The following is an 18116-nucleotide window of genomic DNA, read 5'->3' as shown; positions in this document are numbered from 1 at the left end:
TAACCAATGTCATAAAACAATATGTGTACTACTGTTTCATGAGAAACTATTTGTTCTGTAAGCCTTCACCTGAAGTACAATAAAAAAAAAAGAAAGAAACAGAAACTCCAGGGTCAGACTGGCAGCTGTGTTTTATGGTGAACTGTTAATATGAAAACACTGTTCCAGCCCTTTTCCATGGCAATGTCATAATGTAGGGTACGAGAATTTTTGGACATTCTTTCGTCTTTGCAACACATTGACTCTCTAGTCAAAAGTGTTGCCTGATTTGCAAATCATATATTAAATAAAGTAGCCTTGGTGGCACAGTGGTTAAGCGCTCAGCTGCTAACCAAAAGTTCTGCGGTTGGCCCCCAGCCAATCCACAGGAGAAAGATGTGGCAGTCTGCTTCTGTAAAGATGACACCTTGCAAACCCTATGGGGCAGTTCTACTCTGTCCTACAGGGTTGGTATGAGTCGGAATTGACTCCCTGGCAATAGGTTTATATTAAATAATCTTCAAATCAGTTTCTATTATTGGCTTAATATTATTTTAACACTGCCCTGCATTGTTAGTTACCTTCCCACGTGCACACTGTCTTATTTCCCCATCTCAAGTATAAACTCCTTGAAGAAAAGACATATGTTGTCTTGTGCACTTTGGCTCTTGGTGTGCACCAGGCCACTACACCTTGCCCTGGGAACGTATCTCTTGTTGCAGGTTGGCGGTTAGTTAGGTTAGTACCCGAGGGAAAACTATGCACTTAAAGCAATCACCAGCCAGGGTGAGATTCAAATAAGAGACTCCATATGGGGGCAGTATTGAAAAGAAAATGGTTGTTAATACTCCTCTGTCTCCTTTCATCTAAGCTCTCCCAGCAGCAAGCAATAACTTAAAAGACAAGGGAGCCCAGCCATCGTTTGCCCCATCTCCCCAGTCTCCGCTTTCCCAGGGAAGGCGACAGGGACAGCAAATAGCGGAGGGGGAGATGGTTCGCCAAAGCCCTTTACTAACACGCCTTACAAAGAATATGGTTGCAGCTAATTACAGGAATTGAGAAAGTGGACCCAAGGACACCAACTCCCTGCCGGCCGTCTCGAGTCCAATCTTGGGGAATTAGTTGGTAGAGGGGACCCACTCCTCCACCCGGGGGTTGGCGTGGGCGGAGAGGGTGGTGACAGGCTCAAGGGGCGGGGGCGGTGTTGCTCCGCCTTCCCCTCTCCTGGAGGCTGGGCCCGAGCCGGGTAGGTGACTCCGCCGCACTGCCGGCGCGCTCATAAATAGCGGTGCAGCCCGGGTGTGCGGAGCGCGGAGCGCGGAGCGCGGAGCGCGGTGCGGGTCTGTGGTTAGAAGGCCAGCGGCAAGATGAGCTCCGCGCCAGCATTCCTGAGTGCCGCCGAGGTGCAGAGCCATCTCCGCAGCTCCAGCCTCCTCATCCAGTCTCTGGAGGCGGCTCTGGCCAACTTCTCCAGCGGCCCGGACGGAGGTGTCATGCAGCCCCTGCGCACCGTGCTGCCGGTGGCCAAACATAGGGGGTGAGTGAGGAAGGCCGCGGGCTGGGGCAGGAGAAACTAGGCAGGAGGAAGAGGAGGGGTGCAAGGGAAGCGGTGGGAGAAGGCAGAAGGGACTGCTAATGATTGCTAATAACGACTGCCAATTGACACGTGCTACCCACCGTGCTAAGTGGGCGCTTTGCAGGCGTTACCTTGTTTAATTCTGCACGCTGTCCCCGTAGATAGTGATACCACCATTTTACTGGTGGTAACACTGAGACTCAGAGAAGTCAAGTGACTTATCCAAGGTTACACAGCTAGTAAGTGGCAGAGCTGGGAGAATGACCTAGTTTTTCTCATCCAGAGCCAAACTCTTCAACATATTATGCATATGCATGAGGGAAGGGCACAGGGAGGGGGGAGGAGCAGGGAGAGGGCCAGCAGGGCAGTGATTCAGGAAAGAGACCTGAAGGTGTATAGGGGTTTGATAGACCCCAGGATTTCTGGGAAAGGATTGAAGTGGCTTCCTTTCTCCTTGTAGTTTCCTGGGGGTCATGTCCGCCTACAGTGCAGCAGAGGATGCCCTGACCACCAAGCTGATCACCTTCTACGAGGGCCACGGCACCACCTCCACCGTCCCCTCCCACCAGGCCACTGTGCTACTCTTTGAGCCCAGCAATGGCACCCTGCTGGCGGTGAGCAACTCCCTGCCCTGGGGTGGAGAGGGATCCCCCGACCCAGAGGCAGGCTCAGAAGTTAGTTCTCTGTGAGCAGCAGTTTTGACTGTGAGCTCACATGGCTTTTAAGTCAAGGTTATGTGTGGTGGTGCATGTGTTTCTCGGACTGCCTGAGGATGCATCATCCAGCCCCAGAACCCCCTGCTGCTTCAAGTGCGGGACAGTGTGGAAGTAATAATCTTGTCATTCTCATCAAATACCCAGTCACCCCACATAAACAGCTTGAAAGAGCCCAGTAGCCAGGGAAACATTTATTTAGCAAATCTCTGTCAACATGGAAGAGAGGGGGTGTTCTGCAAACCCTGAGAGTCTTTTCTGAGGAGTTCACAGTGACCTGTTTTAACACCTAATCATGGTATCCAAAAAAATAGCAGTAGCTCAATTTTACAGAGTACTTACTATGTGTCAGGCATTGTTCTAAACACCTTACATGTATTAACTCTTAATATTTATCACCACTCTATGAGGCAGCTAATATTATTACCCCCATTTTACAGATGAGGAAACTGAGTCACAGGGCACCTATACCCAACTGATCCAGGTTTACATAGCTGATCAGTGGCATGGCTGGGCTTCAACCGTAGTGAGTCTAACCTCAGCACCTATACTCTTTTAATACTAGGCTCGACTGCCTTTTTGTTTTTTGGGTCTTTTTTTGCTTATTTGTTCTTTTTCAAGAGGTTCAGAATTTAATTTTGGAAACTATTTTTTTTTTTAATTCCAACAATTTCTACATGTTCTACTGCCTTTTTAACTGCCACTTGTTGAGTGTTTATCATGTGCAGGGCAGGAGATACCAACCTCATTCAATTCTGACAACATTCCTCTGTGGGAGTTTTTATTAGCCCACCTCCCTCACCTCCCATTTTTGTTGAGGTCCCCGAGGCTCCAGACTCCAGTTGGTAGAGCCACTTTGCTTGAGGTCACACAGCTGGTTAGTGAAAGACCCAGCATCAGTCCTTGGGTCTGTCTGACTGTGGAGCTTGTGCCTTAACTTCTGTGCCCTGTAACCCCAAGCTGGCTCTGAGACCAGGCAGTTGAGACGTTGTGGGAGACTCCCCTTAATTCCACCTGGTCCTTCCTTGAATCCTTAGGGCCCCTTTTTCTCTCCCCCTGAATTTCTAGCTCCTCAAGGAATCTAGCTGTTCATTAGTCCTCTAAGAAGTCTCTAGCTCTTCCCAACTTATCCTCACCCACTGGAGGTGACACCCATACTACCTACCAACAGTGGTTCCCCAGTGGGAGCAGCCAGCTTTGAAACTAGATATCACAGCTTTAGATCCTTGCTGAATCTTCTCCGTAGCTAAGTGACTCAGTTCCTCATCTGTAAAATGAGAATAATGATACCTCCCTGGGGAGGGTCCACTGAGATGAATAACTTACCAGCAGGGGAGAATAGTGCAAAGGGTGGGTATTGTCATTATCCAGACCTTAATTCTCAACCCTCACTGTGCATCAGAATGACCCGGGACCTTTTAAAAGCAAGAATGTCTAGGTCCTACCCCTAGAGATTCAGTTCAGTTAATCCAAAGGTTGAGCCTGGGCATCTGTATCTTCAAAAAGCTCCCCATGTGTCCAACAGAACTTGAGAACCACTGGGGTAGAGTTTCATAGAGTCCTGGTGGTGCAATTGTTAAGTGTTTGGCTGCTAACCGAAAGACTGATGTTTCGAATCCACCCAGGCGCTCCGTGAGAGAAAAGACCTGGTGATCTGCTCCCGTAAAGATTACAGCCTAGGAAACCCTATGGGGCAGTTCTACTCTGTCCTACAGGGTCGCTATAAGTCAAAATTGACTCGGCAGCACACAACACCAACACAGCAGGGCTTCATTGCCCTTGCACAGATGTCAGATGACTTAATCCTATCCCTCAAGTCCCTCCTTAATTTGGTTATTCAAGAGTCCCAGGGCAAGAAAAGAAAATAGGCAGTTCTTGGGGGCTTGGCATGTGCTAGATGTTTTCATATATGCCAATGCATTTAATCCTCACAATAACCCTCTGAATGGTTGGCATTGTCTTTATTTTTACAGGTAGGGAAACCAGTGCTTAGAGATTAAGCTATTTGTTCAAAGTTGCAAATTTCATAAGTGGAGTAATTGGATCCAGGTCTGACACCAAACCCAGGCTCTTTGTAGCATACTATAAAACTTCTTAGGGCTGGTCTTTGAGAGATGCTTCTCTCAGCTTAAGTAGTGGATGGGGTGCCCCTTGCTCACTGTCTCCCTTCTTTACAAGGTCATGGATGGAAATGTCATAACTGCAAAGAGAACAGCTGCAGCATCTGCCATCGCCACCAAGGTAAGATTAGTGGCTGGCTGTGCTATAAGGCAAGCTGGTAGGTGGAGTGTGGTATACCAAGTTCAACTAAGCGAGAAGTTAGGAACCTATGTTGGTCTTACTTTGAATAGAGCTGGAACTCCATATGCCAAATATGGGATGTCGGGTAAGTACAGCGATTCATGAAATTAATTGTTGTTGTTGTTAGTTGCCATTGAGTCGGCTCCAACTCATGTTGACCCAGTCTCATACCATCTTCAAGATCACTGGTATGCTCAAGTCCATTGTTGTGGCCACGGTGTATTTTGAGTGCCTTGTTGCTGGGGTGGCGTAGTGGTTAAGAACTCAGCTGCTAACCAAAAGGCTGGTAGTTCAAGTCCACTAGTCTCTCCTTGGAAACCCTATGAGGCAGTTCTACTCTGTCCTACAGGGTTGCTATGAGTCGGAATCGACAAGACGGCAACAAGTTTGGTTTTTTTGGTTTTCTAACCTAGGGGGCTCCTCTTCTAGCACTATATTAGGCAAATATTCTGTCATGATCCATAGGGTTTTCACTGACTAATTATCAGAAGTAGATCGCCAGGCCTTTCTTTCCAGTCTGTCTTAGTCTGGAAGATCCACTGAAACCTGTCCACCATGGGTGACCCTGCTGGTATTTGAAATATCAGTGGAATAGCTTCCAGCATCACAGCAACATGCAAGCCACCACAGTATGACCAACTGACAGAAATTAATAGCTACCATTTATTGAGCATGACTAAGTTCCAGGTACTTTCCAGGCGTTATTCCTAACCCTCACATCAACCTTGCAAAGTCGATGTAATCATCTCCATTTGCCAGGTGTAGGCATTGCAGCTCAGAGAAGTTATGTGAGTTGCCTAGGGTCACACAGCTAGTGAGTGGCAGAGCAAGAATTTAAAACTTGACCTCTCTGGCTCCTAGAATAGCTTTCTTGTCCCTGTACCACACTGCTCCTAGTAAACCAGTGTGGTCAGCTTCTAGGCTACAGCCAGTGCTGGACAAGTGGCAGAAGGGTGAGCCGAACAGATCTGAGCCAGATTGGTATATGCACTCAATCAGTGTTAACTGAGCTCCTTCCATGCATCAGGCGCTGTTCTAAATGTTAAGGATACAGTAGTGATTGAAACAGAGAATGGAACACACAGTATTGGGGAGGGAGTGAAATTGTAAATTATCCAGGAAAGACCTCACTGAGAAGGTGACATTTGAGTAAAGACTGAAAAAGGTGAGCAAGTGAATCATGCAAAAATGTGGAGGAAGAAAATTCAAGGTAGAAAGAACAGCCACAATGGGGATGGTGGGTGTTCTGGTTGGAATTGTGTCCTCCAAAAATATGTGTTGTAAATCCTAACCCCCATACCTGTTGTTAAGGAGCCCTAGTGGTGCAGTGGTTAAAGCGATCAACTGCTAACCGAAAGGTTGGTGCTTCGAAACCACCAGCGTCTCCACAGGAGAAAGATGTGCCTGTCTGCTTCCATAGAGATCTATAGCCTTGGAAACCTTATGGGGTCGCTGTGAGTCAGAATGGACTCGATAACTGTGGGTTTTTGGTTATAGCCCCATTTGGGAATGGGTTTTCTTTGTTACGTTAATGAGACAGTATTAGTGTAGGGTGTGTTTTAAGTCACTCTCTTGAGATATAAAAGAGATTAAACAAGCAAGCAAAGAAACACAGTTGGGGAAGATAGATGCCATGCCACATGAAGATCACCAACAAGCCAAGGAATGCCAGGCCTACAGATGCTGAAAAGAGACAAGGACCTTTCCCAAGGGCCAACAGAGAAAGAACACATTCCCCTAGAGCCAGCATCCTGAATGTGGACTTCTAGCCTCCTGAACTGTGAGAAAACAAATTTCTGTTCATTAAAGGCACCCACTTGTGGTATTTCTGTTATAGCAACACTAGATAACTAAGACAGTGAGCTTCCTAAACAGTATTCCAGGTACTTCACAAGCATTCTTCCTACAGGAAATACGTCAGGGCATCTTACAAGAAAAACAACATTTTGGGAGGTTAGAGTTAAGAAGAAGAGGCTTAGAAAACTGGGTGTCTGTGGGAACAATTGGAGTCCAGAACCTTTCACAATAAATGGAGTACATGGTCTTGGGACATTGGTTTATGAGGCCTACACGTTAAGGAAGTGTGGTGATCTGGGGGAGGGTTGGAGCAGCATAAGCCAAGTGTTCAGACTGTATGTTAAGGTTTCCTAAATAGATGATGGGGAGGGAAGAATGTGAGGATTAATCTAGTAATTGCAGATGAAAGGTGTGGCCTATAGTACCCACCTTGGGGAAGTGGTTTTTAATTATACCCAGACGCGACTCAGATTGAAATAATCAAGGGACTTGGAGATAGGCTCTCTGGTAGATTAGAAACAGAACAACTCTAATAGCCCCGCCTTATTTTGTAAAGACCTTTGGTCTTTTTCAAAATCATCTCTAACCCATTGTCTTATCTTTGAGTTTCTGTCAGGAAGGCAAAGCGAGTCTTACGGGCCTCATTTAGCACAGAAGGAAATGGAGACTAGGGTTGTCCTGAAGTCACATAACAAGGTAGTTATGGGGTCTTCCAAGGCTGCCTGGTCTTATCCCAGCTCAGTCATTTCCAACCCTAGCTATACAGCAGCATCCTCTGGGGTTCCCAGAACTATTCGAAGTCTCTGAGGTTAGGGGCCCAGGAAACTACTTTTTTAATAGTCCCCGGTTGATTCTGATATTCAGCTAGATTTGGGAACCACACTGTTCTAGACCCAGCTGTCAGTAACACTGTGCTTTGTTGCATTGGTAAAAATCTACACTTCCAGAAGAGAGAGTTGGGTTCAACCTCAGAGTTTAGGCTGAAACTTTATTCATCATTCTCAGTGGCTCAGTTCAGATGGGCTATTTCAATAAGGAACAAAGGTCTGGTTTACTTTTTACCTTGCTGGGAGTAGAATGTTTTCTTTACAAACCTCTTTTCTTTCATTTTGGGCATCTGGGAGGAGGATGAGGTGTACAGGAAGATCTGGCGTCTAACTGACATTATAACTTCTTTGTGTTTGGGTTTCACGAAACTTTAGGTGGGGATTCTGTCATGCTTTTCAAGGTAACAACATATACGAGGGTTTATCCTGCCATGCATTCATTCAGCAGATATTTGAGTGCCCACCAGGTGTCAGGCCTTGTGCCCAGCAAGGGACACAGAATGGTAAGCAAAACCAGACACGGTGCCTGCCATCATGGAGTGCAGGATCCAGTGGGGGAGACAAACAGTAACCTAAACATTACACCAATACATGTGAAATCACAACCCTGACAAGTACATTGAATGAAAGGTGTGAAGTCTATGTGAGCGTAAAATAGGGGTCTTAATCTAGTTGACGGGGCCTGGTGGCACGGTGGTTAAGAGCTATAGCAAGCTACAGCTGCTAAACAAAAGGCCAGCCGTTCGAATCCACCACCCACTCCTTGGAAACTCTATGGGGCAGTACTACTCTGTCCTATAGGGTCGCTATGGGTTGGAATCAACTTGATGGCAATGGGTTTGGCTTTTTTGGGGGGTTGGGGGCTTAATCTATAGGATTGGGGAAGGCTTTTCTTGTGGAAGAGAGATTTGAACGAGACTTAAAGGATAATAATTGTTACTTGTGAGGGGCAGAGGGGAAAGCATTACTGGGCGGAGGAAAGAACGTGTGCAAAGGCCCTGTGTTTAAAGGAGTCATGTGTACCTGAGCAACTGTAAGGAAGCCAATGTGGTAGGAAGACATGAAGTACATGCAAAGTCTTGGCGAATGCAAACAAAACATAGACTTTCAAATTCTTTGTTTCAGTGATAAATCTAGCAGATTCATATGTAAATTTTTAATTATGTGCATGCTTATGGGAAAATAATAATGTGCCACTAATCGTATTCTGGGAGGGCAGTGGTGGTTCAGTGGTAGAATTCTCCCCTTCCACGTGGGAGACCTGGATTCGATTCCCAGCCAGTGCACCTCAAGCACAGCCACCTGTCTGTTAGTGATGGCTTCCGCGTTGCTATGATGCTGAATAGGTTTCTGTGGAGCTTTGAGACTTAGACAGATTAGGAAGAAAGGCCGGGCAATCTACTTGCCAAAAAAACAGCCAATGGAAAACCCTGTGGATCCCAATGATCTGATCTGCAGCCAGTCATGGCGAGGGCTCAGAACTGGGCAGTGCTTCCTTCCGCTGTGCATGGGGTCGCCATGAGTCACAGCAGCTAACAACAACAGTCTAGCTCATAGGGTCGTTGTCCGGACAAAATGAGATAATGGGGGTAAAGCAGTGGCATATATTAGGTGCTCAGTGAAGGTTCCTTCTTTCCTTCCCCACTCCATGGAGGAGAACTGAAACACAAGTGATGACTCTCTGATTGCCTGAGGGCTCTTGATACTTAAACTCTTTGTTTTTTACCTTTCAGCTGGCTACTGGCTAATGTCTCCCTTGACCTTTTTTGCCTTGTGACTCTCAAATAGTTTTTGAAGCACCCCAGCAGTGAAATTTTGTGCATCCTTGGGGCTGGAGTCCAGGCCTACAGCCACTATGAGGTCTTCACAGAGCAATTCTCCTTTAAGGAGGTAAGCCTAGGGGTGGCCGGGGAGAAGGGGGAAGGGAGCGGCCAGTGACTTTTGTCTATACTCCTTCACAGGCAACATGGGTTGCTCTGAAATATTAGTTCGAAAGTCTGATCTAGACCATTCTTTTACCTTAATGACTTCCCCAGTAGTCTCACTGGAGGTGGAGAGTAGGAGAGAAGGCCTAAATCACGTCTTTCCAGTTTCCGTGTTCACGGGGTATACTTGAGGATACAGCCAGTCTACTTAGTTAGTTAAAGGATTATATTATATCTATTATATGCACGGTCCTTTTGGCTCCTCTCTGTGCTTCTGTGAGTCTTTAGGTATTCAGGGTTATGGATCCAGTCCCTGGGTGGCACACATGGTTTGCACTCAACAGTTTGAACCCAGCCAGTGGTGCCACAGAAGAAAGGCCTGGCCATCTGCTTCCATAAAGATTACAGTCAAGAAAACCCCATGGAGCCAGTTCTACTCTGTAACACACGGGGTCACCATGAGTCCGAGCATCCCTCCTCTGCGCTCTAGATACTGGTCTACCTTCCCCAGTCATGGCTCTCCTTTCTTCTGGGAATGCTCTACGCTCCTTTTATTTTATTTTTTGTATGTATGTGAGAGGGTTGGGAAGGACCAAATGTATTTTCATGATAAAAGTAATATATCTATCTGCTTTGGGAAATAGAGACTATAGGGAAGAAAGCAAGAAAAATAAAAATACACTGTTACCTGTTTTCAAAGACAAGCAGCTAACATTTTCCAATCTTAGTTATCTTAATCATTAGTTTTTTAAAATATAATTTTAATCACATTAGGTATATTCAATTATCTATCCTATCTTTTCACTGAATGTTCTAACATCATTACTTTTCCAGATTATCTCATTTGTGCATAATATTTGCATAATTTTCCATCAAGAAGGGTATCATTGTTAACCATTCCCTTATGGCTGGGTGTATTATATTATTTGTATGTTGGTTGGTGAACTTCCAAAAATCAAGCCCATGGCCGTCGAGGCAATTCCGACTCATAGCAACCCAACAGGACAGAGTAGAACTGTCCCATAGGGTTTCTGAGGCTGTAAATCTTTACAGAAACAGACTGCCACATCTTTCTCCTGCAGAGTGGCTGGGGAGTTCAAACTGCTGGCCTTGTGGTTAGCAGCCAAGCGCTTTAACCACCATGCCACCAAAGCTCCTTGTTGAACTTACTTGGATATAAACTTTATTTCTGTATTTATTACATTTGAACTTTCTCTGCTAATCATCAAACTGTCTAGTACCTATTAAATTACTGAGGTGTATGGCTCAGGCTAGAACTGAAACATTTCCAATCTTCTGTAAAGGGGAATGTGGTAGAGAAAGCTCATTTTCAAGTACCTAGATAGGAGCCCTGGTGGTGCAGTGGTTAAGTGCTTAGAAACCCTGTGGGACAGTTCTACTCTGTCTTATAGGGTCACTATGAGTTGGAATCGACTTGACAGCAATGGGTTTTGTTTTGGTTTAGATAGGCACCTGTCCAGATTAATGTTATCAAACGCCCATTCTCCACAGGGAATGATTTAGATAACCGCAGCTTCTACTCCAGAGGGGTTCAGCTTTCTCTTGGTACCCTTGGGCTTGGTGTAATGTAAACAGCAAAAACATGGCACCAATGTCCCTCTTGTTCCCCTTAATGAAGGTGAGGATATGGAACCGCACAAAGGAAAATGCAGAGAAGTTTGCAAACACAGTGCAAGGAGCAGTACGAGTCTGTTCATCGGTCCAGGAGGCTGTGACTGGTGCAGATGTGATCATCACAGTCACCATGGCAACAGAACCCATTTTGTTTGGTCAGTGGGTGAAGGCAGGGGCTCATATCAATGGTAAGTAGAGTGACTCCACGAGCCAGGGGCAGGTGGTGGGCAGACTCTTCCCTGGGCTGCATGTGAGAGCCATTTGATTCATGATGCAGAATGCCCAAGCTTTTCAAGGGCCTGTGGAAACATGTAAGGAGAACTGGTGGCACAATGGTTCAGCTGCTAACCAAAAGGCCGGTGGTTCAAACCCACCAGCCACTCCATGGGAGAAAACACCTGACTATCTGCTCCCATAAAGATTACAGCCTAGGAAACCCTATGGGGCAGTTCTACTCTGTCATATAGGGTCACTATGAGTTGGAATCGACTCGACAGCACACAGCAACAACATGGACACGTGTGAGACCCAAAAAACAATACTGTCTCCAAAATACAAAAAGAAAATTGCAAACCTGAAATTAATATTTAGTTAAGGATCTAACAAAAGTAATATTATACCAAATGGTCAACCACAGTTCAATTCTTAAATGTGATAAAGTTTAAGTCACAAAAGTCAAGGAAGTCATTTGTTTTTAATAAAACTTAAAAAAAATACAGTAAAAAGACATGTGGCATGTAGATGCTTTTTACTGTGTGATAGGATAAGGGGTGGAGGGATTCTAAGAGGGCCTAGGGCCTCTGAAGATCTTAAAATCGCCCTGGGGCGATAAGAACTAGTCTGTATAGAATACTTCTTACTGCCAGGTGCTGTTATAAGTTCTTTATATGTATTATTTAATCTGTACAACAACCTTATGATGTAGAACTATTATTATAATAACCCCCATTTTATAGGTAGGTAAACCAAGGGGCCAGTTGCTGTCAACTGCAACTCATGGCAGCCCTGTGTGCGTGCCAGAGTAGAACTGTGCTCCTTAGGGTTTTTAATGGTTGATTCTTCAGAAGCAAATCACCGGGCCTTTTTTCCAGGGACCTCTGGGAGGACACGAACCTCCCACCTCTCAGTTAGCAGCCAAGTGCAGGAGTTGCTGGGTGCAAATGGTTAATGCACTTGATTGGTGGGTCGAGGCTGGCTTTATGGACAGTAAGACGATTTCTGGAAGGAATTGAGAAATCAAGAGGAACCACTTCTTAGTGAAATGGGTTCCCAGGGAATCTTCAGCAAGGCTGAATTGATTTTTTTTTTTCAGTTTAAAACGACATACATTCATGACCTCACAGTTTCTGTGGTTTAGGAGTCCAGGCATGGGTAAGCTAGGTTGTCTGCTTAGGGTCTCACAAGGGTGAAATCAAAGTGTTGTCTGGCTATGATTTCTTCTAGAGCTTGGGGTCTTCTTCCAAACTCACATGATTATGGCAGGATTAAGTTCCTTATAGTTGTAGGACTGAGGTTTCCATTTCCTTGGGGCCACTCTCAGCTCCTAGTGGCCACCCACATTCCTTGCCATGTGGACCTTCCATCTTCAAAGCCAGCAACAGAGACTATTCCTCACATCAAATCCATCTCACTCTTTGCCTCTCTCACCAGGATGCGCTGACTTGATTTTGAGTCAAGGCATCTCTTATATTTCCCTGACCTAGGGATAAAATTGGTTTATGCATTCACAGAGGCTTCAAATATACTTAAGAAAAGTGTGTTACAAGTGCAGCCAACAAATTAGAAACACTACCGACATATTTTACTTACTTTATAGCTTGGCTAAGAGGCAGGCCCAATCCTAACCTCCTCCACACTTCCCTTATCTTTTCCTCACCTGCCACCATTGTTAGTCTTCTGACCCATTCTACCAGTTGAAGTCGAGTTGACTCTGTGTCAGAGTAGAACTGAGATCCATAAAGTTTTCAGTGGCAGATTTTTCAGAAGTAAATCACCAAACCTTTCTTCCGACGAATCTCTAGGTAGACTTGAACCACCAACTGTTCAGTTAGCAGCCAAGCCCATTACCCATTTGCACCACCTAAGGACTGATCCATGCTAGCCCCACTGAAAGCAAAGCTAGAGCCCAGTCTGAGTCAGGTCCCTCCCTCTCCCGCCTGGCCCACCTCCATCTGCCTGAGTGGCCTCACACAACCCTTTGACAACTTGCCAGCTCAGAAGTAGTGGCTGTCTTAGGGGAACAGTGCAGCAAGAAGGGGTGGCCTGAGAACCTGGGGCTTTTCCCACCAGCTTATGATTTATTTACAAGCTTCATTAACTAGTACTTTTGTTCTATAGAACTTCCCACACAAACAGTCTTCAAGATGGACATTTTTTAACCACTCTCTTTGGAAATTAGAGCGAGGGAGAACAGCAGGAAAGGGAACAAGTAAAGAAAACCTGGACGGCAGTGTGAGAAGGCATGTGAATGCTGCATATATTTATGTAAGGCTCTATAGCTGTTTCCAAAGACTGGCTGGCCATGGGCTAGATCCAGCCAGCAGATGTGTTTTCTTTGGGCCACAGTGTGTTTTAAAAATTGAAAAACATCACATGCAAATAGATTTCCTGTTTCTCTTTTTAAAAAGGGATATCCGATAGCAATGGGCTTGCATTCTCACATGGCAACAATTAGCTGGAGCTGAACAATGACTGTCCTCTTTAGAAGGCCTGCATTTCTCTGTGTGCCTTGGTCTCTCCCATTCCCAGTCTAGTCCTCTGACTCACTTTGCTCATTTCTATTACCTACCTGATCCCTGAAGGCCTGTGGTTGCAGCTTCAGCATCAGCCTATGTCCTGGTACCAGCAGGCAGGATACCCTGGAGTCATTGTTAAGGTCCCAGGTTCTGCAGAGGATAAAAAAGCTCTGAGCCAGGATGAACTCAGTTTTCTTTTTATTGAGGCTTCTTTGTGACCCTGACACTGGGCTCTTTTGTCTTGAGTTAAGAGAGAAGCAGCTGGGGATGAGGAACGGGAATTGTTGAAGAGCAAGCAGACAGACAGAAGGTAGAGGGTGTGAATAAACTCCAAGGGTATCTCAGTTTCAGTGTTTTTGCAAGGAAGTCATTGTTCTCTGTAAGTGGGAAAGGAGAGAAAGGCATGGCGCTCTCACAGACCTGGACTCACTTACTGGATACAGAACCTTAGAAAGCACCTTCACTTCTCTGAGCCTCAATTTCCACATCTGTTCAGTGGGAACCAGATATTGAAGTTCACTTGTAAGGATTATAAATAGTATGTGTAAAACATCCCACAGATAGTAGGCACTCAGCAAATGAATGCCAAGTCATCTCAAACCCTTTTAGGAATGAGGTGGGATAGGAAATGGAAAGGAAAAAAATGGTAGGTATGATTATTATTAAGAAGTATTCAGTTTTGTTGATCAGGAGAGGCTCGACTTGGGGAAATGAGGAAGTGCTCCAAAACTGAATGTTCCCTCATGTCTTTTGTCACCTTCTTTTCTTCACCCGGCCTCACCCCTCTTCCATGCTTTGGCACTTTCAGTAACCCTTGGAGGTGCTCCTAGGCTTAGGGATTGCTTCTGTGTCTTGTAGCCATTGGAGCCAGCAGACCTGACTGGAGAGAACTGGATGGTGAGCTGATGAAACAAGCTGTGCTGTATGTGGACTCCAAGGAGGCCGCCCTCAAGGAGTCTGGGGATGTGCTCTTGTCAGGGGTGAGCATCGTCTTCTGGAGGGCTGCTGCCCCAGCTGGCCTCACCTGGATCCCAGAGTTTAATTTCTTCTTCAGTTTGGCCTGCTCCAGACCTTGGTCACCTCCACCTCCTTGTGGGGGAACCAGCTCCTTTCTAATCCCCTTCCAGAATAATGTGACCATTATGGTGATGACATTATGTGTTTTCCTCTTCCCTCTGCTGGGAGAGGGAGGCTTCAGGGATTTTCCCATTGGACTGGACTGTTCTATAGGACAGTGGGATTGCGATATGGGAGACTTTTGCAGCCTAAAAGCCTTCCCAATGTGGCCAGCACAATATAACCATGGTTGACCACCTTATGGCCTTTTTTTCTTTTTAATCAGGGCATAGAACCAAGAAAGAGGCTGCCAAAATGAGTGTTTAGATAAGAACATGCCCATTTCCTCACTGACACAGTGACTTGGCAGGAAATTCACCCAGCCACAAATGTGGATCTCTGTGTTCACAGTCTCACAAAGGCAGATGCTACCCAAAAAGGAATTTCAGGAGGAAGCATTCTCCCTGATGTAATCTAGTTCATAAATGGACTTTTTATCAAGTTCATCCCTTATGCAGTTCTGGGATGCCCTGGGCTGGCTTCAGAAGCCGGCCCCCAGCAGACTTCCGTGTCATGGCCTAGGTCAGTGTGTGTTTGTTTCACAGGCAGAGATCTTCGCTGAGCTGGGAGAAGTGGTGAAGGGAGTGAAGCCGGCCCAGTGTGAGAAGACCACAGTGTTCAAGTCTTTGGGTAAGAGCTACTGCTCCCTAGTCACAAATCTAACCAGAACACAAATTAGCTAAGCAGTGGGAAGAATAATGATTCACCAGGCTCTGTAGATGAATCACTGTGAATTCCATCACTTGCATGAATTATTTACATGTTTTAGTGTAGTGATTCAGCCATGAACTTTGGAATTGGGCAGTCCTGGGTTCAAAGCCTTCTCTGCCATTCACTGGGCATATGTCCTCAAGCAGGTGACTTAACCTCTGTGAGTCATGGTTTCTTTACCACCTCTTAGCTTGAGTTGTCATGAGGATTGAGATGTGCACATAAAACATTTGCACATAGCAAGTGTCAGCAGTCAATCATTTTGACTTATGTCTAAATGAAACTCAGAAGAAGATATTCTTCAGTGGTAGGGGTGAGGAATAAAAATGTGAAAAGGCAGGGAGCTTAAGAGAAATGGGTCTGAAAGAGAGCCAGACAGAAAGTACAGCTTGAGACCTTCGTTTCCTCCTTTCCTACCCTCCTGCCTGCTGATTGGAGGAGGGCTTTCCTGGGAAGCCATATTCCCACCTGAGTTTTTGCAGGCATAAGCCCAACAAAGGATGGACTCCCAGTGGCCTGTCTGCCCCTTGGCAGCTTGGGCACCATCTCAGGAAACCGCTAGTCAGAGGGCTTGGGTTGTTTCAGGAAGACTTAATTCTGACAAAAAATGAACCAAATTTCTCTTCATTTTAGGAATGGCGGTGGAGGACACAGTTGCAGCCAAACTAGTGTATGATTCCTGGTCATCTGGTAAATAAAACACAGAAACCTTGTGTTGAGATGGATGCTACAGTTCAAGTGATATCGCCACTGATTGTCTCATAATTTCTAGATCAGTTGAGGGAGCACAGTGCCCAGTGAGCTACAGTTTTGTGCTTACCATGTCTTATCTTAAATAATGACATCCCCATTCATGTTTGTAGTTGGAAAACAAAACTAGGTGCCCATTTCCTCTGCTATGCTGGGTTACATTATGTTCCTTTCACTTGCATTTCACTACCTTTTGTACTTCCCTGAAATAAAGCATTTTAAAATTCTGAAGCACTTACTTTTATAACTTCTACTCTCCATGGCAAGGGAAGTGAGGAAGACCAAGTGCTTCCGTTCACTCTATTTCTTTTTTTTTCTTTAATAGACTTTATTTTTTAGGGCAGTTTTAGGTTTACAGAAAAATTGTGCAGAAAATACAGAGTTCCCATTCTCCTCCTCTCTCATCTGCAAACTGTTTCTTTTTTTTATTTTTGTTGTTGTTGAGACCATTCACTCTTGAGGAGTGACTACAATTAAAAAATTTTTCTCATTTTTGACTTGAGATAAAAATTTCTGTACCATAAAATTCACCATTTTAAGTGTACAGTTCAGCAGCATTTACAGTGAAACCTGTGAGAGCCAGAACTTGACGGGACTGCCTTGTTTATCTGGGACTCGCAAGTTTTCTGCCTTTGACAGGGTGCAGTCTTACCACTTTTCTATCGCTCGTTTTAGTAGAAAATATTTGCGTTTTCCTTTTCTGACAGGTTTCCGCCTTACCCAGTTTCCAGCTTTCACAGGTTGTACTATAGTACATTCACAGTGTTGTGCAACCACCACTCCTACCTAATTCCCGAATATTTTCACTACCCCAAAAAGAAACTGAGTGCCCATTAGTAATCACTCTCCATCCCCTCTCCCCTCAGCTCCCGGCAACCATTAACCTACTTTCTGTCTCTATGGATTTGCTTATTCTAGACATTTCATACAAATTTTATACATATACAGTATGTGGCCTTTTGTGTCTGGCTTCTTATAATTAAAATCTAAAGGAACAATACCAAAAAGAAAAAAAACCAAACCCATTGCTGGCAAATCAATTCCGACTCATAGCAACCCTATAGAACAGAATAGAACTGCTCCATAGGGTTTCCAAGGAGCATCTGGTGAATTCGAACTGCTAACCTTTTGGTTATCAGCTGAGCTCTTAACCACTGCACCACCAAGGCTCCAAAGGAACAACAACAGAGTTTCTGTATTGGTCAAGACTTCTTTGGTCAAAAGTGACAGCAACTACAACTCAAATCACCTTAAGGAAAATGAATGAGTGAGTGAATAAGTGAATGGGGAACAGAATTTATTGACTCTTGTAATTAAGAAGTACAGAGATAACTGGTTTCAGCTACAGCTGTATTCAGGGGCTCAAATGTCATCAGGACCCAGTCTTGTTCTCTTTATCCCTTGGCTCTGTTCTCTACAGGGCTGGCTCCATTATCAAGCAAGTTCTCCTCTGGTAGTAGCAAGATGGTTGCTAGAAGCTCCCAAATTATATTCTGTCCTTTTTTGCAATCCTAGCAGAAATGAAGATTCTTTTCCCTAACAGTTAAAAAAAAAACCCAAACTAAGTCTCACTGGACCATGTACATAATATGCCCATTCCTGAGCCTAACATCATGGCTGAGAGAAATGGAAAACTGGCTAGGCTAGGACCATGTTCCTACTCCTGAGCCGTCATGTTGTCCTGGGGAGTCCGATGCCCTGATCATCCAGGCCTGCCTCACATGCCCCCCTTGAAGTCACAGGTGGAATCAGCCCATCTGACCACATGAACTGACGGAAGGAAGGAGGTCTCTTATCAAAAAGAGGGAGGACTAGATATTGGGTAGACAACATCTACAGAGGTCTACTACAGAGCTGAAATGGCCATTAGGAATCATCTAGTCCAACCTTTTTAACTTACAAATGGGGAAACTGAGGTATAGAGAGGCTTTCCCCAGGGCCCCTGAATCATGAGCAGTATTGCCTTTGCCCACAAAGAACCCACCAAATCCAGGCCCCCACCTCTACCCCCATCCTTAGGCTGCTTATAAATCAGTAGTAAAGGAAAACTT

General features: G+C 45.2%; 1 protein-coding gene across 1 annotated transcript; it reads left to right on the top strand.

The window, feature by feature from the left end:
- Positions 1-1298: 1298 nt before the first annotated feature.
- Positions 1299-16294, top strand: CRYM (crystallin mu). The gene is made up of 8 exons (XM_004373318.2): positions 1299-1516; positions 2016-2169; positions 4447-4509; positions 8982-9083; positions 10758-10941; positions 14347-14468; positions 15150-15234; positions 15949-16294. The coding sequence occupies exons 1-8, from the start codon at positions 1347-1349 to the stop codon at positions 16011-16013; spliced, it is 945 nt and encodes a 314-aa protein (XP_004373375.1). The 5' UTR covers positions 1299-1346; the 3' UTR covers positions 16014-16294.
- The last annotated feature ends 1822 nt before the right edge of the window (positions 16295-18116 follow it).

Source organism: Trichechus manatus, unplaced genomic scaffold (assembly GCF_000243295.1).
Source record: "Trichechus manatus latirostris isolate Lorelei unplaced genomic scaffold, TriManLat1.0 scaffold00024, whole genome shotgun sequence".
Taxonomy (NCBI): Eukaryota; Metazoa; Chordata; class Mammalia; order Sirenia; family Trichechidae; genus Trichechus; species Trichechus manatus.
Note: the sequence above shows the minus strand (reverse complement) of the source record. Positions and strands in the feature narration are given on the sequence as shown.